This window comes from Telmatherina bonti (genome assembly GCF_933228915.1).
Source record: "Telmatherina bonti genome assembly, chromosome: 2".
Classification (NCBI taxonomy): Eukaryota; Metazoa; Chordata; class Actinopteri; order Atheriniformes; family Telmatherinidae; genus Telmatherina; species Telmatherina bonti.
The window spans coordinates 10,765,118-10,785,677 of record NC_136620.1 but is presented as its reverse complement, the minus strand read 5'-3'; the positions used below and the strand labels follow the sequence as shown (position 1 = coordinate 10,785,677).

Here is a 20,560-nt window from a genome sequence, read left to right as displayed (position 1 = left end):
TAACAGTGTAGCTTTGAACAAGGGTATATATCCATCTTACTTTCCATAGAGGCAAATAAACCATTAGAAGATCAGGTAAGCATAGCACATCACCCACCTTCAAACCCCACAGTCTGTAGGTTACTTATACCAATTTAGATGTTTTTCATCATTTGAGCAAGAGGCAGCATGTCGATGTTGAACAGCAGTGGCCCCAAAATCTAACATTTACTTTAGTTGTTTTTTTCCACACGGGATGGTTAAACGACAGAATGTCATTTAGACTGTCGTAATATCGGCTTTTGTCTGCAAGTGAATAAGAGGAAAACAGGTCAAATTAATTACAGTAATATGAAAAACTTGGTTTTTAAAAAAAATAAAGTTAGTTTAAAGTGACTGGTTAAAACAGACTCATAAATCTATTCTAAAATTATTATTAATAATTATTTTAATAATTAATAAATTAAATTCTAAATTATTAGTTAATTAATTATTAAATTATTATTGTTAATATTATTAATATATATTATTATAAATTAATAAATAATAAATTAATTTATTATTAATATATAAGATATATTATTATTATTATTATTATTATTATTATTATTATTATTATTATTAATAACAATAATAATAATCATAATCATAATATATTATTATGATTATTATTATTATTGTGGTTGTTATTATTAAATAATTAATAATTAAATTCCACTATTCTAAAAAAAGAAAACAAAAAAAAAAAAAAAACCCACATCTCCGCTCTGGGATGATGCATAACCACAGAGATCAGTGGACATTGCACACTGTCAGCACCTCCTTCACAGGAAGCATGACATGCTTCCACCTCCCACTTGGTGCATAATCCTGCCAGAAGTGATGCTGAGCTGTGAGGGGAGAATTTAGAGTAAGTATCAGCCAGTGGGAGGAAATGTCACATAAATCCACCAAAGTCTGTCAGTCATCCTGTTATATTGTGTCGTTTCTTAAATTTATGTACCACAGTGAAAAGAAATGACCCTCAGATATTTACTGGTGAGTGCACAAACTGGAATGAAACATGCAGGAGCGTTAAGACTTTCTCCAGTTCAGACACATCGTTGCTTTGTCGGCACAACCTCGTTATAACCACCGACCATGATGCTCTTTAAACTCTGCTTCCTCTCAGCTGCTGACGTTAAACGAATCCCTGCGAACAGCTGAGGAATGTAAATACAGTAAAGCTACAGGCAAAGAGGCTAAAGAGCAGGATGGGTCTCATCAGTGACCAGGAAGTCGTTTGCATCAGGAAGATAAAGTCTTATATGAGTGAGATGAGATAATGCTCTCCATGATGCAGGAGGAAGCTGTTATAGCAGGGATGTGATATGTACGGCCATGGGCCAAAACTGGTCCGACACGAGGTCCAATCTGGCCTAAAAGATGCGTCAGGTAAATGTGAGAATGGCACAGAAGATTATTTTTTGATAAAATGATAGTAAAATAAACTGTTACTCTGAATTTGTCCACGCGAGGCTGAATGTTTTTATGTTTAGATGTAAAATATTTGCCAGGCAGGCAGATAACGTGTCACATATTTACATAATACGTCTGATTTCAGTTTGCATGGTGAGTTAGTTCAGGGGGTCAGGTTTACTGCACAGATGCAGAAACGTACACGTATGTAAGATCTTGATACCTGTGATTAGATGCTTCGTGGTTTTGTAGATCCGGTGTGATCCGTACTGGTCCGTTCAGTTTAGGTCAATTTTAGCTGTTTGTGGCCCACAGACTGAAACGAGTCTGACCTGTTGTAGGAAGGTCTAGGAGCGTTTCTTCTTATTTTGATCAACCTGGGACGGCAGGGATGCTTCACATAAGAAATACAATAACAGCCTTCAAACACCAAAGTATTCATTTAAAAGCACACACCACATAATCCCCTTCACACACGCCATGAAAAAAGCACTTCCCCTACCCTTTCTATTCTAAACAGACATGAATATCTTTGTTATTGTCTCTTAACTGAATGTAGATCTAAAATTGCTGAATAAACAAACAAGCTTCTGGACTTTTTTTTGTCTGTTTATGACTCATTTGTGTTTTTGTTGTTCATTTCCTCATGTGTCAATCAACACCCGCCCTGTTCAGGACTTTCCTGGGGATGGAAGTGTCTACTGGGCATGCTCAGTTGTTGGAGCTGGTTGGAGTTGTTGACAAAACGATGATGGAGTTTCAGCTGGACACTTTCTATAAGGTCTGTAATTATTCACACACAGAATATTTGGTTTTATTGTCTTGTTTATTTAGACTTTTATACATAATGAGGAGGCTTGTTACTTTTGTAATAAATCAACAACCTTGCAGGCCAGACGAGGACTTTTAGAGCGCATCAGTCAGGAAGCTAGATAAGTATTGTTGAGAATGCAAAGCTGCACCAAGCAGCTCATTTTCAACCTTTCTGTGATTTCCACCACGTTCTAGTCCTGCATTTGTTTTCTACGGATACACGATTAGATTCCCACAGACACTGACAATGACAGTGTCTTGGCTATATTGTGGTGTTTGTTACATGTTTATATCTTAATTAGTTCTCTTGCAGTAATGAATACGCGCCCCCCCACCCCCTTTTTTTTTTCTTTTTTTTCCTGGTCTGGATCGTGGTTTCCAGACTGTTGCTGGGATCCTTTAAGAGGAAGAGGAGCTGGCAAGCAAATGTCAGGGTAGGGGATGGAAACGCTGGTGTTAACCCATCGAGGTCGCGTGCAGAAGTTTTGCCGGCCAGTCCCTCACGAGGACCATCAAGATGTTAGGGGTGAATGGTCTGCAGAAAAGAAAAGCCATGAAAAACATCACAGATGCAGCAGAGAAAGCGTCAAGATGGCTGTGGGTCAAACGGGGGGGGATCAGTGGGTAAAGGCTACTTAGACACAAGCTGGGGCTTGATCAACCCTGGTTGGGTTGCCTAGGTGACGGTGTCTGTTGTGAGACCCGAAACACTAGGGGTGGGAAAATCGAATCGAAAACTTGAATATCAGGATTTTTTTGTTTCACAATTTCAAAAATAATTTTTTTTGTTAAAAAAATCAATTTTTTTTAAAATAAATAAAAATAATCCATTATAATTTTTTTTTTTTTTTTAAAATTGTTTTTATTGATCTTTTAACTTGTCTTCTTGGGCATTATAGCAGCAGAACGATGATCTGGCTCTGTGTTGTTTTTTCCTAATTGAAATCAAGAAAAATGACGAGCAAGAAAAGTTTTGTACATTTTTTTGTTTTTAATCTACAAAAATCAGCAATATCGAATGAATTGTGAGAATCGCAGTTTAAATCAAATCGGCACCCAAAACATCGGAATCGAATTGGGACAAAGCATATCGTCACAGACCAATGAAACACCCAACAAACCTGGGATACAACACTGACGATGTGTCTAAGTTGCACTAAGAGTGTTTGATAAAACAGATCTATCTTTAATATCCAGTAAAACCAGTTGGGAACTTGTCCTGTGTGTTTTGGCCGAGCACCCTGCCCATGTGCGGTGGAGTTAGACGCATAAATACTGAAAATAGTCCAATCTTGCAATGACAAAAAGTCCTTCAAAACATTCCTGGACCCAGATGATCTGAATCATTCCCAAAATTTAATGTATGACCCATTCTCAGAAAAACAATAATCACACCCGGTCCTGTTGTTTAAAGCTGCTAACAAACATGTAAACGTTGGGAAAAACATAACCTCTGCCACCTCCTTGGTCGAGGGAATAGTAACATAAACCTGTAGTTTGTCTTAAAATGTTTAATCAAATAGCGTAAAGAATGAGTTTTTTCTTCTTATCTTCAGACAAAGTAAAAGGATGACGTAACAAACCGTAGCATGTTTCATCTGTCACCTGCAGCCTTCCTCAGAAACTCCCACTTCCGCATCGTTGTCGTGTTTTCAGCTGTATGTACGGGGCAGACCCTTCTGAGGAAGACTACATGAGACCACAACATGTCAGACTATTACTTTGTCTGAAAATAAGAAAAAAAAAACCTTGATATCACGTGGGATTAAATCCTGACTGTTCCCTCTGACGCATTTCCCCAGGATCCGTCTTTCCATGTGAGTTTGGCCTGGTGTGTTGGAGAGCGGGCAGAGAAGATGAGGGAGTTCCTCCACAAACTGCAGGTAGCAAGGCGGTACAGCAACGAAGCCTCTCACCCGATCACATAACGCACCCACAAAATCTATTTATTGCAAAAACTATATTTCTAGATGTAATGCATGAAAACACAAGCACATACTTTTGAAGCAGGAAACTTAAGGATTATGATTTGTTTGAATTAATAACGTAAACATATGGAGCATGTTGTCCTCTGATGCTCTAAACAATTCCTTTATGTATCAGCACATAATCATCCATGCTTATGTTATACATATAAGATATATCTCCTCTTTTAATCATATTTAAGTTTTTGTTTTGTGTCTTTTTGGTTGAATGACAGACTTGTACACATTTTCTAGGCTTTAGTGACTGAGTTACTTTTTTTTTTCTCAATTTTTTATTGGAGGACAAAACAAACTAAGTTAAATGGCAGGGTGATCCAAGAATTAATGGAGAAGAAAGCAAAGTGAATAATGAAATAAAATAATAAAATAAATTGTGTGTGTGTATTAAATGTATGCTAAAGCTTCAGAGATACTGTGGGTTGGTATTTTCAAGAGTTCAGCGTAAAGTTGCTTATGAATGAGTGACTGATGCCTTCATTTATTTTGTTCTGCTGCAGAGTGTGATAGATGAGCATGAAGAAGGAGCGTTTCTGTTGAGGTTGGACTGTTCAGAGCTGCGCTGCAGAACGGGCAACAAGACTTTCCGCTTCCCTCTGGAACAGTAAAACTTGACAAAACTGAAATGGTTTCAGTTTACTGTTTTATGTCTACACACACACACACACACACAGCTTCCAGAGGAGCTGCCATCCAGGCCGTGAAGATGACCAGCAGCTAGGAGCAACCACCTATGTGACCCAGGAGACGATCAAGTGCTGCAAATTGTTTTGATAATATTTGAGAATTGTATGTAAATAAAGATGCTGTTTGTTTTCTACATCTTTTTGTATGTGCATGTGGCTGCAGTATCTAGATTTCTGATGCTTGAGTCGGAAGCTGTGGTGAGATTAAAAAAAAAAAAAAGCGAGTTGTGAACATCATGAACACTGAAACCTCATTCAGTCGCTGCTTGATGTTTAAAAGAACATAAATAAGAAACTTTGTCATCTTTACATGTGGTTACAACAGCAGAGATAAAACATTTCAATCAAAGGTCAAAATATGACATTTATTTTAAATAAATATACAATGTCCACTGTTGGCTTTGAAAAAGTGGTTCAGACTTGTTTTAAAATTGATTCAGACCTAAAAGTTAATTATTTTGTCTGAGTCACTGAAGCAGATGAAGTTTTTCCATGTTAGGAATTTTATAAACATTTATTTTATCTTTATATATATATATATATATATATATATATATATATATATATATATATTATTTGAACTTTCCTCTGCATGAATTATATATTTTTTAAAAACGGTCACATACAGTATTTTACAGCTACAGACAGACAGTAATGTTTTTTGCAATTCCTAATCATATTTTACATGTATTTTTTAATTCATTCAACAAACAAAATGAAATGTATCAACATTTCTATAATCCGGGGTTGGTGATGAATTACCGCTGAATTAAATGAGTCATGAGCAGACTGGTGAGTGAATCAGAAGTGTTGGAACGTGTCACAGACATGCAGGCCAGTGCTACTGGAGGACCAGGACAGAGAAACACTGCAGTAACCTATTCTGGAAAATAATATAGCTGCATCATTTGTGTCTTTATCACTGAGGAAAACCTTGAAAATACAACATATGTCAGTCAGTCGGTCGTTTTCTTGACTGCTTGTTCAAAATCCGGCTCATGTGGAAGCTGGAGCCTGTCCAGGGAGTCACGGGGGGGGGGGGGCAAGGTACATGCTGGACAGGTCGACAGCTCATTGCTGGGACCACTACATATTACTGAAGGAATATATTCCTTGGTATTTACTCTGTTCTATTCATATTTCTCCATGTGTATTAATGTATTAATCAGTTTTTATGGATACATTAGCTTAATGTGAGTTTATTAACAGTGAAAGGTGCAGATTCCTGAGTACAAACTAACATGTTTGACGGAGAGAGGAACTCTGAACCCAAACTGTTTTGTATATTTCTCAACTTTTAAATATTTAAATATATTACAAGAGTGTGTGATTATTCATTTCTAATGCAAAAGATCTTGCTGAGAATTGGCCAATCAGAAGGCAATTCATCAACAGCATATATATTTATTCTGCAGCGACTGACAGTGCATTCAATGACTCACTGATGCCTTCTGAAGTGGCAAATATAGCTTTTTTTTATCTAAAGGCATTGTTTGTATCATGGTTTAGCATTTATTAAATAAATGTTAAATTATGTTGTGATTTGTAAAGTTTTTGTGGTTATTAGGTCTGAATCAGAGAAGCACACGCACGTTGCATCCTGTTGAGATGAAAATCATTTCTGATGAAAGCAACCCTACATAACTTTCTGACTAAAACTTTGTGCGTCACGTGTGTTTTCAAGGCATTTATTACATTAATTCCTGAAGCCACTGATGTCCAGCAGCATCCCAAGTGAAACTGCATTTCTCATTTTCTGTCCTGGGCATCACTTCACATCTGCATTTAGCTCCACAGCACCAAACCACATGCAGCCAACTGGATATCAAGACATTAGCCATTCTGAACGTGCACTTAAAATGTATGAAGAAAAAAATAAGTGACGTTTACACAATATTTTACCTTAATTATATATTTATATAATTTTATTTGCATATTTATTTCTATAGATTTTATTAGATCCTTTTTTTTTTTGTAAATGAAAGATTGATGGTTAAACAAAACGCAAGGCTTTAGTGAAGGAAGAGAGGGAAATGGAGATAAATGGACAGAACATGAGATAAGACAAGAGTTAACATCAGACTGGCTGATGCATGCGAGTACCAGTAGGATGCAGAGTTAACCATCATTAGGGGACACACAGGTCAGTAGCTGGGCTTCAATGCATCCGTCTGCTTATCTTGTTTTAATACTAAAAGTGATGAGTAAAATAAAACTAAGGGTTTCCACTTAGCGCTGTGACGACATGCTTTTGTCCCGATCCGAATTGATTCAGATTTTTTGGGTGCCACTTTGATTTAAATTACGATTCTCACAATTCTTTGATATTGCTGATTTTTGTAGATTTAAAACAAAAAAAAAATGTACAAAACTTTTCTTGCTCGTCATTTTTCTTGATTTCAATTAGGAAAAAAAACAACACAGTGACCAGACCATCATTCTGCTGCTATAATGCCCAAGAAGACAAATAGAAAGATAAATAAAAATAATGAATATAGCAAGTTTTATAATGGATTATTTTTATACATTTGAAAAAAAAAATCAATTTTCTTTTAACAAAAAAATAAATAAATAAAATAAAAATTGTGAAGCAAAAAATCCCAGTATTTGATTTTTCCACTTCTAGATTCCACTAATTATCTGCCGGTCAGGATTATCTCGTGTTAGATTTTAGAAAGACGTGAATAAAGATTCGTTTTAACATGGTCGGGAAAATGTCTTCAGCATTCATGTTTCCTGGAACGTCCTGTCAACAAAAAGATTTAGGATTTCTCTTCTCCAGCTTTTAAGTTCCATGTTGTTGTTGTAGACCGTCAGTATGTCTGCTAACTGAGGCAGCAGAGAGAGGAAGGCTGCAGGGAACTGGGAAGGGAGAGGCGGGGGGGTTTAGTCTCAGAGACCTGAACAGAAAGGAAACTGGTTTTTAGGAAGAAAACTCAATCACTGGTTGGATTGTGTAAAATGTTTTACTCTACAGAAGGCAGCACATCTTCAAGACAGATTTATGATAATTCACAGCAGATGTGATTCTCCTCTTGGTCAGGCCCGGCGAGGGCCGGCGAGGGCCGCACGGCACGGCACGGTACGACAGCTGCACGTCCACAACGAGAGGACACGAGTTTTTCCACACACTGAACTTTTCACATCTGTCTTAACAGGAAGAAAAAAATAAAGATCATCCAGGACATCAGATCCATATCGTGGACTAGAAAGACTCCCCCGTTTGAGCCTGTGCAATTCCAGCCTTTCAAGGCACCATTCGAGCCGAACCCGGGCAGAAACATCTACAGAACCAGCAACTTCCAGCAAAAGAAGAAGCCGTTTCTTTGTGGTCGACAAAGTAGAAACAAGCGTTTCTCACTGGCACTCAGTGCAACTTTACCTGCAACCTTTCATTCCAGTTCACAGCTCCCGACAAAGCAAATACAGTTGTTTCCACAACAGTTTTATCTTTGGTCTTTGACGCAACAAGAATCAAATCCGAGGTGTGGTTTTCGTACTTCAGCGTGTAACATGGACCACACAGAAAAAAAAGACAAACATCAGGGACTCCCAGCCTGGCTGCATGCAAACAGAGAGGAGGAAACACTGAAATAATGAACAAAAATGTCCCCGGAAATCAAAAAGAACTAGAAAAATAAGAGTTTAAACTTCTCATATTGACAAAGATAATTACAATGTGCTTTACCATTTCTCTGACATTATTTCTGTCTCTAAACGTTTGTAAACCATCTGAGTGATTTACACCCCTGCCTTTCCTCGTTTTTATGTTTTCCTTTATGAAAGCATGTGGAGATTACGCAGGTGGAGTCTAAACTTCTAGTAAAACCTGAAAAGTAACAGTATTCAGCAGTAAACATCCTGACTTTAAGGTAAGTTGTTGGATTACAGATATAAATAGGATTTATTTAAAACTGGATTGGAAAATGGAAATACTTTGTGTTGAGCCTTGTGACGGGAACTCAGTGTGTTTGGCAGCCACTGTGTGGAGAAACAGCGGAGTTGAGTCGCTCCCCGTCCATCATTCACCTTTCTCTGGATGTCTGTGTGTGTGTGTCAGTGGAGACTTCAAAACGGTGTGTTTGTGTGTCTGGGAAAAGAACCGTCCTCCCGTCAGCATCACGGGGAAAACAGCACAGTCTTGATGTAAGCCACAGTGGTGAAGTTTGTCAGCATGTTGACGTGTTCGTTGCCTGGAAGCTCTTTCAAGGCGACGGGCTGCTTCTGCTTCCCCGCCCACCGTTTGCACTGGATGGCGCTCTGCAGGTTCACCGTCCCGTCCCCGTTGCCGTTCACCACCGTGGGTTCCTCGTCGGGGAACTTGTTGGAGTACTGGAAGGCCTCCGACGTGGGAATGCCGCTGCCGTACAGACAGTGAACGGCCACGCCGGGGGACGTGAGGGCGGACACCAGCGGCTCCGTGTCCTTCCTCATCAACCAGCCTTCGCTGAAACCGATGTCAGAGTAGAGACGCTCGTAGTCCTGCACGGTGTAGTTGGTGGTGGGGGTTTGGACCAGGACCTGGAGGGAAAAGTACAGAAGAACAACCTGAGTGAGATCGCTGAAGTGTTTTTCATCCCGTCGAGGATGATGATGATGATGATGATGATGATGATGATGCCCTGACTCTAGACCTGAGGGGAAGTGGAAGTAAACTGTAAAGATCAATGATAAATTAAAAAAATTAGGAGATTTGGTTTAAGGTGGACCAGAAGAAATTTTTTAGCAACAATGTTTTTATTTCTGTTAAGCTGTCAGACAGAAAAAAGGGAGGAAGTACGGTGGTTTGGTGGAAAAGGTGGAGTTGACAGTCATCTGCAGAATCGTGACATTTAATATTTTATTTCCAGAAATTAGCTACATGCAAATGTTTGACCTGAAAAAATGCGTTTCTGGTTCATTTAAACGGCACCTTGATATTTATCATGTACGCCGCTGGAGAGGCTGTCGCCCTGCTGTCGCCCTGCTGTCGCCCTGCTGTCGCCCTGCAGCATCCCGAGGCTGAGAAGCCAAGCTTCACCCATCAGCTACTGGACATCAACATTTTGAAGGCGCATCATGATTGATTCATCTTTTCAATTTCATTTAGCTTCACTGACAGTATGAAATCTCGGAGCATTTTACAGATAAATCAGTTCATTGTGATCCAATCAGTACAAGCCCTCGGAAAGGTTGCCTAGGAAACCAGTGGATTCCATTGAACCTTGACTTTGACTCCATTTCCCAGGCTGAGCATGCACTTGATGCGGAGTGACAGTGGGAAGACATGCAAGATGAAAAACAAAGAAGAAAAAAGTGACAAATCAAGAGGTAAAAGTCAACATTGGACTGACTTTTACTGGCTGGAGAGAGCTCAGAGAAGAGATAAGATGCTAGATGGATCATTGTGAGGCACAGCAGTGAGAAAACCTGCCAAAGTTCAGTGGCGTACTTTAAAACAGAACCAAGAAGAAGAAGTAGATAAGTTCAGAAGAGGAAGGGCATCAGAACGGAGCCCTGTGGATCACCACTGCTGACTGGAGAAGGTTGTTGATTTAACATTTTCAAACCAAGCAAGTGGTTATTAGTTGTGCCAAAAAGTGGCTAAGAACTATGTTATGATAAAAGTCTCAGATAAATGAGCGTAGAAACTAAACCCGGGTCCGAAGCCACCAACAGATCTAGATTTACTTTGACTTGTGCTGTTTCAGTGCTAAAAAAAAAAAGGCCAAAACCTAGATTAGAGCAGTTCATAGATGCTATAGATAACTGAGTAAATGTGCTGGGAATGTTAAAACAAGTGTAACCTTAAAGGTGACCAATGATCGGATGGTTGTAGAATAAAATGGAACACTTAAGACAGTGATGAGGTGGATAAAACTGGTGGAAACTGGACTGGATGTTAGCAGATTAGAATTAAGACCAAACCGGACCACTAACATGAACACACACTTACGGACCTTATTTTTGGGCCAAGAGTGGGCGTAAGGCAGCAGCCAGTTGGTGGAGACGGCGGTGCGTTGCTGGGAGCGAATCTTCAACGAGCTGATCACCGGGATGCGGTTGTTATCGCCTGAGGACAGAGAACTGAAAGTGAATTTCAGAGTTTCACTGGAAGCTGCTGATTAAACCTGAAAGCTTCTGCAGACAGTACTGTGTGTGGCGTGTACATGTGTGTTTAATCTGGAGTTTTTATGTTTAAAAGCTCTAATTCAGAACCTAATGCAACCGCTTTGGGCAATTTATTGAGTAGGCAATGTGTAATCTAGCAGAGGACGGGTTGCACAGCTGCCACAGGTGACTGTCTAAACACACGAGAATGAGAAAATACAATAATAACAAAACAACAGTAAAAGTGTAGGTTATACGCAAAAAGACCCAGTGTTCTCAGATTTCTAGGCTTGCATGGATGTGCAACGTTTTTTTTGCAAACAGAAAAACGGGCAGAAAGATGGAATGACCTGCTGCTACGAGGCAGGACTGGAAACTAACCACAGTAGCTGCATTTTACTTCCCTTATTTGTAGTCTTCCTCATCTATACACTGTTTGTATCCACTGTTTGGGCAGCTCAGGAGGAAGAGACACTGAACCCCAAGTTGCTCCCCGATGTGCCTATCTGGGTATGTATGCATGTCGCTTTGGATAAAAGCGTCTGCTAAATGACTATAGAATAGAATAGAATAGAATATGGAATTGATAAATTGTTAAAATTTGATCCCACAGCTGTATTAAGACCAGGTTGTTTCTTCTCCACAAGCTTAAATAAACAGCTAACGGCTGCTTTTATTTGTTCCAGACTGAAACTTGCAGCATCCAAAGCATGCAGCTGATACAAGATGCTGCCAGCTGACTTACAATGGTCGGGTTCCTGCATGTGGCTGCAACAAACTCTATAGGAACCTTATTGCTACACTGGAAGTGTGTGTTAGCCACCTGATGCTAGCTTTGCTAGCTGGCTCAGTTCTCGCTGCAGCCGGCCTTTATCCCACTGAGATGGTTTTAAACCATAGACCGTATAAGAAAGATGGACAAAGCCTCCGGTGGTTAAAAGTGAAGCCTACGCAGAAGTGCATAAAACTGCAGTTCCCCCTTCATCCACTAGGGGCTGCAAAACAGAGCAAATCCCCATAGACTCCCATGTTAAAAAGACCAACTTCACAGCAGAAATAAACATGTTTACAGCCTGGTTCAAAAATCCATTTTAGGTTTAATAAGTCAGGTTTACCTTCATGACAAGTGTGGGGGGAGTGAATTTTTTCTAACTCGCCCGTTTAAAAGTAATTTAATCTCGAAGTTTGACATAATGAGGGGCGTGTCCTTTTGATTGACAGGTACCCTACCTCCCGCTTCAAGTCAGAAGAAAGTGGAACAACCGCAGTTTTTAGCCGGTTAACAACGTGACTTAGCGTTAACCCGCTTACCTCCGTTAGCTGGTTAGCCCCCATTATCTCCGGGTTAGCTCGGTTAGCTCTTAGCTACAGAAAACTCGGAGTTCTCTCGATGTCAATCATCCACCATGACGCTCACAGCCCCCCCTCTCAGCTCCACCTCTTTGTATTTTCCGGGCGAGACGACATGCATGCCCCTGCCAAGATGTCGATGGTAGGAACCGCACACCGAGCTTCAATTCAGCTCTTCAGAAACCTACTGGTGGCTCTGTCCATCTTGATATGCAGACTATGATTTAAACCAGAGGTGTCAAACTCCAGTCCTGGAGGGCCGGTATCCGGCAGGTTTTTGTTGTTTCCCTCTTTCAACACAGCTGATTTAAATCAAATGGACCCAGCAGCTTCTTGTCAACCTAATTATGAACTTGTGAGGTGTGTTGGAGCATGGAGACAACAAAAACCTGCAGGATACCGGCCATCGAGGACTGGAGTTTGACACCTGTGATTTAAACGCTGAAAGTGGGCATTTTCTACATAAATCTGATGCATAAATCTGCTAACTGGGAGTTTTTTTAAGCTGTTGGTTAGCAGTAACACACCAACACAGAAAACATACTTTGTTTTTGTGAGTAACTGTGTTTTGTGTTACCAGACGTCACAACGCGCAGCGTTTTGGCCACGCCGGCCCACGGCGCTCCCAGACAGACGAAAGCTTTGATGTATTTGTCTTTCCAGGCCTGCGGCTGCTGGTTGAGGAAGTACAGGGTGTACATGTTCCCCATGCTGTGAGCGATGAGCACCACGGGTCCACCGGCCTTCTCCGCCATCTCCTCGATCATCTGCTGCAGCGCCAGGAAATACTCTTTATTCTCATCTGGATGATGGAGAGAGAACAACGAAGAACATGAGCACACAGACTTCCCCTCTCTGGCTCAGCTGTGAAACTGGGAGGCTTCTTACTGGGGGCCTTCCTCCAGTCGTACGGCGCTCCTCTGACATCATCATCTCTGGTGTAACCCCACTCTACCATGGCCTGCACGATGCTGAAGAAGTACATGCCTGGAAGGAAACACGCTGAGCATCACAACACAAACAGATGACAGTTCTCGCATCTTTTGGAGGAGCTCAGCTCAACTCACCCACGCTGCGTTTGCTGGGGTCCAGGTACTCCAGGGAGTACGTCTTTCCGAAGCCCGGGACACGCACAAACACACCTGGCGGGGCAGAGGAAGTGTGTGTGGTGGCGTTGTAGATCAACCTGAAACATTTCCATCTGAGTTAGTTCTGCAATACTGGAGGACCACACACACACTAACACACACATTTAACTACAAAGCAACAGATACACTTCCTTCTTCAAGTTTCTTTTTTCCCACCACAATGTTTGTGGGGTGACACCAACTTCCTTCTCGCTGCTTCTAACGAGAACCGTGCAGATGTGACAGAAACGGGAATATCTGACTAAAAGCAAATCAGCCGTTCACCACGGACCGATGGCTCAACGTTCACTTGTGTGTTTTCACCGTTTTCTACTGTAACGTGAGTTAATGTGAGTTATTTTTGTGTAGTTTGTTTTTTTTACAAGTACGACTGGATGTTTTAATTTAATTGTAGAGCAGAATAAATTGTTTTATTCTGCTGGATGTTTTAATGTGTTATTCTGCTCTACAGTTTAGTGAGTGCCTTTACATCCTCTTGTACCGGGACAGCAGGTGGAAATGAGCAGCTTTGTGCAGGTTGTGGCACGCGTCGCTGTCAAATCAATTAATTCACATCTAAACAGTTCAGGTCCAAAATAAATATCTGCTCTGCTGATGCCGTATGAGGCCCTGAGACCCCTGAGGTCATTTGGGGCAAGTCTGCATGTCATTATTCCTTCTTATCTAACAGATACGACTTCAGTGTGTATTATAAGGCGAGCCAGTTCAGGGATCGGGATTTCTACACACACGTGGAAATGTTCACATGTGGAGATTGAAGAGTTACTTTAATAATAATGTGTAAAATTGTGTTTTTCAGTTCCAGATAGCTGTGATTACATATTTTGTGAATTTGTGATCTGGAAGCTGTAATGAATGTGAAGGTGAAATTAATAAAATATGTAAAGGAAATAAAATACTAAATAAAAATAAAGTAAAAAAGTGTTTGTATAGATAAAAATCTAAAATAGAAATATAAAATATATAATAATATATTCAATATATAAAGTTGATTTTAAAAAAAAAACTTATCAAAATAAGTCGCTTTGGATAAAAACATCTGCTAAATAATGTAGAATAGAAAATAAAAGATAACATTTATTTGAAAAATCTTTATGATATAAATATATCAAATATATCATTTTAATTTACAAAAAAATGATCAAATAAAATATAGAGAAATAAAATATGCAAATAAATTAAACAAAATTATATAAATATATAATTGAGGTAAAATATTGTGAAAACGTCACTTTTTTTTCCTCCATACATTTTAAGTGCTTCACAATCTTTTCTAAAAAATATATTTAATAATAAATATCTTAAATTAAAAAGTATGCTTATATTATTTATGGGTTATTATGCTGTTATTTTACTCCATTATTAATTGGCACTGCTGGTTTAGGAGGTTCTGCACTGACAAATTATTCTACATGGGTACGATATCGAAAAAGTTAAAGATCCACTGATCTAAATTAATTAACATTTTATAAACTTGCTGCAAATGCTGAAGCCCCCACCTCCTTTCTCCACTCCACCTCCTCCTTTATCATCACATCCCCACTCAGACATTTTACCATGAAGAAAGACCTTACTAACACCAACATCTGCTACAAAATTAGATGAAATTCATCAGTGGCTCACGCACGCAAGCGCCTACCTGATGTTGTCTATCCAGCAGTCGATGGCGATGGGGACCAGCAGCTCCAGATTGAGCCACAAGGTGTAGAAGGTCTCCGTCTTCTTGTAGCAAATGTAATGGACCACGCTGGGTTTATCCAGCTTCGCTTCCAGCTGGTTCCCCAGATCCCCTGGAACTGCAACAAGCAAACATTCACATGGAATCACAAACTGGAGCCTCCGTCGCTGCTGGACTGGACAGAGCAACACATTCGCCTGCATCTGCTTGGAGCTTTTAGCAGCCATCAGATTCCTGCAGTTTCCTGATAAAGGCTCAGACCATGAATAGTCTTATTCAGACGCATCATCTTCAACACTTCAGCTCAATAAATCTGATTAAAAAGGCAGACTGGAATATCTGAGCAGCTTTATTTCAGATAGTTTGACGAGGAACTGAGTGCAAAAGAGGTTTGGTGGACACAGCAGGTGAAGGCCATAGAGATGAAGCAGGACAGACAACAGCAACATCATGACCCCAGACCACGAGTCCAGACCAGTCCAGGCCAAGTCTTACATGTTCCACATGGTGAAACCAGAAAGGGTCCCAGTAAACTCCAAAAAAGCCAAGCAACTTAAATTTTAATAAAGTTTAAAGAATGCTGGGTTGGTTTGTTTCATACGGTGGCTGGAAAAAAACATCATAAAATAAGCCTAATTTGCATTTTCACGTTACAAATTAGGGACATTTTATGACATTTTTGGCATAAAGATGTAAATCACCCTAAGTTGGCTCCACAAAAAGAGCAAAATGTTTTACTCTATTCTATAGTCATTAGCCGTGGCTTTTATCCAAAGAGATTTACACACGACAGTAAGAAGAAGAACAACAACAATCTGACATGATTTGTTAAAATGGAGAAGAAGGAATTAAACCCGTGAACAGCTTCACCATAGTCTTGTGCTAAAACCACTAGACCACCGCCTCCCCTCTCATAAGCAGACTACAAATCTTGGTGTCTACTACGAAATGATGCCACCACTGTGCCACTCCCTCCCTCTCCGCGTAAAGCTGCCTTTTGTTCATTTGTTTCAGGATTTGTAAAAGTGCTAATTGTAGATCATCTTGGCTCTTTTAAAACTCTTTCCTGAAATATAAATTTGTTTCCTCAAATAGGAATTTGTTTTCTTCATTTTATTTTTTTTCTAAAATGTATATTTGTTTCCTAAAAACGTAAAAATGTTTCTTGAAATATAAATTTGTTTTTAAAAATGTATAGTTTTTCCTAAAAATGTTTGATATAAATGTTTTTAAAAATGTATATTTGTTTCCTAAATGTGTAAAACTTTTCTTGAAATATAAATTTGTTTTTAAAAATTTATATTTGTTTCCTAAAAAGTGATTTTCTTTATTTAAATTTCTTTTTGGGGTTTTTTTTTTTTTTTAATTTAAACTTGGTTTTTTAAATTGAAATTAGTTTTTAAGATTAATTGGTTTCCAAAATTTAATTTTGTTTTTAAATTTTTTTTTTTTTTTTTTAAATTTGGTTTGCACTTCCCAGCCACCGTAATTTCCTCCCCAAATGCATGAGTTTTAATAAAAGAAGCAGTAAAGCAACACTTTGCTATATTCACCAGCCACAACCCCATTTTATAACAAAATGTTGGCATTGTATCAAAAATGAGATTCTAAGACACAAAATTTCTTATGTTGAACATTTGCAGCCAAACTGTGAATCTTTTATCTTTTAATCTTTTAATCTTTTGACCCAGTTTTGCCTAAAATTGTAAAGTGACCCAGAAATATAAACTTTTACTTTACTTTTACTCTTTAAATTAAAAACCAAACCCAGTTTTCTACGAGGCGACTCTTCCATCCCAGAATACATGAACAGAGTCCAACAGACCCTCTGTCTGCATCGCTATCACTGCAATACAAAGTCAAACATCGTCTTTAACGTTGTACTGTCTGTGGTTGATCATTTAAATTGATCTCAAAGGTCAAGGGTTGCTCAACGGTTTTTCCACTGTTTGCTGTGCTATCAAAACAAATCAAAAGACAGCCAGTATCGTCACGCAGACTGCAGAAGAAGTAAGTATTTTCTCCACCTCTAATGCCACATTGATTCCAGGGTTATGACAATAAACCACGATACGATCAGGACTAAATCTTTCAGGGGAAAATTTTTTATTTGGGTTGTTAGGAAGAGACCTGAACTAAACCACTAAAATGGGAAACCAATAGTCTGCTACATGAGATTATTTAACTTTTGTCTTAGATTAGTGTAGGACAAGCAGTTGCACACACTCTTATCACTCTCATGTGGCCAGACAGAGCTTGTGGTTCGATTAGGTGCAGATAAACTCCTCCAAACTCGACATTCCTTCAAATAATAAGGAAGTTATGTAAACTTATATATCTTTTATTACTTAAATGACAGCTGCTGTCATTCTTAACTGGGAATGAAAACTGAAAGCTCCACTTAAGAGTCTGAAAAGTCCCAAGAAAGATTGTTTTGTATCCTGAGAATTGGCTGACTGCTGTGCTGAAGAGTCAAATTCGTTTTCAGTTCAGTCATATGACTGAGTCACATGAACAGACTTGCACAAACAGCTGTGCCAAAATACAGCCCTAATTTCTTTACATATACCCAAAGGTATATGTAAGCTCTGAAACACCTTCAGCTAAAGCTCAAAAAGTTCAACGTCTCATTGCGCTCTGAAATAAAAGAACAGAGAAAATAAGTAATTAAAGTCAAAGCAATAATGGAAACCATTTATCTAAACTTGCATGCAAGCTGTTGACTGCCAGGAGCTCGTCTGATGATCCTGTTGTTGCCTTCGCCCTGCCAGACCGCTTTCTGTACCTTCAGGTGGAGGAAGAGACTGTACCTGCAAACACCTTGACTTTCTTCACAATTTCTCCAAAGGAAATACCTACATTTTAAATATCTGTCTCTCTTCCATAGTGCCATTTTTATAGCAGCATAGGGTGTACGAATAGATAGGTTGGAAAATCAAGAAAATTTATGGCAAAAGAGGAACTGGTAGCACCAACTTTCAAGGCTTGATCAATCTCTATCGCTGCAAAATCGCTTTAAGTTGAAACACATCTCTACTTATCTGGAAATAGTCTATTCTAGGATTCTGAAATGTATAATATTTTTTATGTTCATGGTTTCCTTATCTTTTCATTTACCTTTGTTCAGTAATTTGGCATACCTCAACCTTTCCTCACCTTTCTTTAGGATGACATTTCTGAAGAAGCTGTGGCCAGTTTCCCTTTTCTTAAAGACATTATTTACAGATTTTAAACTGCTTTTTTTAAAGACTTCGCTTTTATATCTGGACACACTGCATGACATGCTGAAATATCCTAAGCTTTCAGCTAATAGTTCTTCAAGAAGGACCTTGTTTGTGCAAATATCCCATTTTCTACATGTCAGTTTTTTATATTTTTCATAGCTGCAACTACAGAAATGTGAACAAATTATATCTTTGTTCCAGGGAGCTTGAGACAAATAGCAAAGGCACAGTTTCTAGGTAAAGTTTTTTGTTTTGAGTCGTTGCAACACCGGTTGATACGGAAGAGTATTAGGGCCACTGAAAAAAAAAAAAAACCCAAACGAATGAATTAAAAAAAAATTTTTTTTAAATTAAAAATTAATTCTGACTTTTTTCATGCACCTTGCATAAGCAGCAATTCTGACAGTTCTAATCCTACAAATCGCAATTGTTTTTGTCAAAACTGACAAATGTTGCTTTCATTTTACAAAAGAATGGAATGGAAGTACAGCTATTGAAAACATTAAACTTGTAGTCTTAATTTGTAGTTAAACTTCTGAGATTAAAGTTGGAATTCTGAATTTTTCCACAGAATTAAATTTTTTTTTTTTTAATTCAGTTTTTAATTCAGTTTTTAATTCATTTAGACATTTAGAAAATGCTTGTGAAATACAGATACACATCGAGGTAATTTTTTAAATGGCAAAAACTGGAGAAACATGCAGACATGAGAGGTGACTTCTGCGCAGGGCTGCATAAAAACAAAGCTTCAAGCAACAGACAGGATGTCTTCATGTGTTTCATTTGCACACAGAATGACAGAAATTCACCATTTACAATGTCCAGTTGGCTTTTTCCCTGAATACTGGCTCAGATTAGTTTAGTACAGGAAATACCAGATGCGAATTTCCTTTAATTAGATTATCTCGGATCATGGTGCACATTATTCGGTCCAAAAACCAGTCTGACAACTGACTCTCAGTCCACACAGTTCATACATGGTATACTAAGTCAAGAAAGTAAAGTATGACACGTGTGAAGTTTTGTTTTTAGCTTTATATAACACGCTGCAGAGCTGCTTCGCGTGACCACGCGCGTGACAGCTGGATGCGCCATTATTTACCAACAGATGATGAATCTAACAAGTGGGGAAAAAAACAAGAGAAACTGCTCACTTAGGACGACGGGGGGTCTCGGTGAACGACAAGGCTTGCCACCGGGACATTTCTCCGTCGGTCTCCCGCTGCTCCGAGCCGTCAACAGCAAGAAGAAGAAGCCGATGGAGAGGGCGATCACCCGGTGCCAACCCGCCATGTCTCCAGATGTCTCATAGCCAGACAGTCGCTGTCGTGTTGCTGCTAGGTGTGTGCGCGCGGATCTGTCCCGGAACGTTTCTGCTTTGCGGTTAAATCCTTCTGATCACCACAAGGTAACCTCCGGTGACGAGTTTGATCAGTAAACAAGAAAGATCACGAGGTTCCGATCACAGAGCAATCTACCCGAGACAATCAAGGCAAAAGCAGTCGATAACAGATGTCATCGAACTGTGACGGCTTTGATTAAAGGTTGACAGGGCCGGATTAAAAGTGCGCAGACCCCTGGGCCCAGAGTGTTCCAGGGGCCCCAATTCACACCATAACATTGTGGAAATTGTGAAACAACATTTCTAACATCTCTCAGTCAATCAATCAATCAATCAATCAATCAATCCATCAATCAAACTTTATTTGTAGAGCACTTTCACATTCCTCAAAGTAACCAAAGTGCTGTAAAGGTAAAATAAAATAAATCATCTTTCAAAGCACTAAAATAAAGACAACATGATAGTTAAAAAACTAAATAAGACAGAAAAGACCTAGTGCTCCTGCTCTCCAGAGTTAAAAACCAACATAAAAAGATGAGTTTTCAAAAGAGCCAGTCAGTGATACCAACAGCAACACACTAGACCAGGGGTCGGCAACCCGCGGCTCCAGAGCCGCATGCGGCTCCTTGGTGCTGCCCTAGTGGCTCCCTGGAGCTTTTTCAAAAATGTTTTTTTTTAAAAATGGAAAAAGCCGTATCAGCAGGGCGGGAGGAGGCAGGTGCCACCACAACACACAGCGGCTGTGTGATGCACCATGGACCCCAAAGGGAAAAAGAGAAAAATAACCGAGGAGAACAGAGGATTCAACGT

The 20,560-nt window shown here is 39.3% G+C and overlaps 2 protein-coding genes across 3 annotated transcripts in view; one reads left to right on the top strand and one right to left on the bottom strand.

Moving 5' to 3' along the window:
- usb1 (U6 snRNA biogenesis 1) overlaps positions 1-4,988 on the top strand; it is a 10,361-nt gene extending 5,373 nt beyond the window's left edge. For both annotated transcript variants that reach the window (XM_079248176.1, XM_079248175.1), the window contains exons 5-7: positions 2,113-2,218; positions 4,053-4,133; positions 4,733-4,988. In XM_079248176.1, coding sequence (XP_079104302.1) covers positions 2,113-2,218; positions 4,053-4,133; positions 4,733-4,840 — 295 coding nt within the window. In that variant the 3' untranslated portion in view covers positions 4,841-4,988. The remainder of the gene's footprint in view (positions 1-2,112; positions 2,219-4,052; positions 4,134-4,732) is intronic.
- Positions 4,989-7,877: 2,889 nt separating this feature from the next.
- On the bottom strand, positions 7,878-19,821 carry pla2g15 (phospholipase A2, group XV). The gene is made up of 7 exons (XM_079258601.1): positions 19,563-19,821; positions 15,146-15,302; positions 13,426-13,544; positions 13,247-13,345; positions 12,936-13,160; positions 10,858-10,970; positions 7,878-9,439 (listed from the first exon to the last, which is right to left on the bottom strand). Exons 1-7 carry the CDS (start codon positions 19,699-19,701, stop codon positions 9,038-9,040), a joined length of 1,254 nt encoding a protein of 417 aa, XP_079114727.1. The 5' UTR covers positions 19,702-19,821; the 3' UTR covers positions 7,878-9,037.
- Positions 19,822-20,560: the final 739 nt, after the last annotated feature.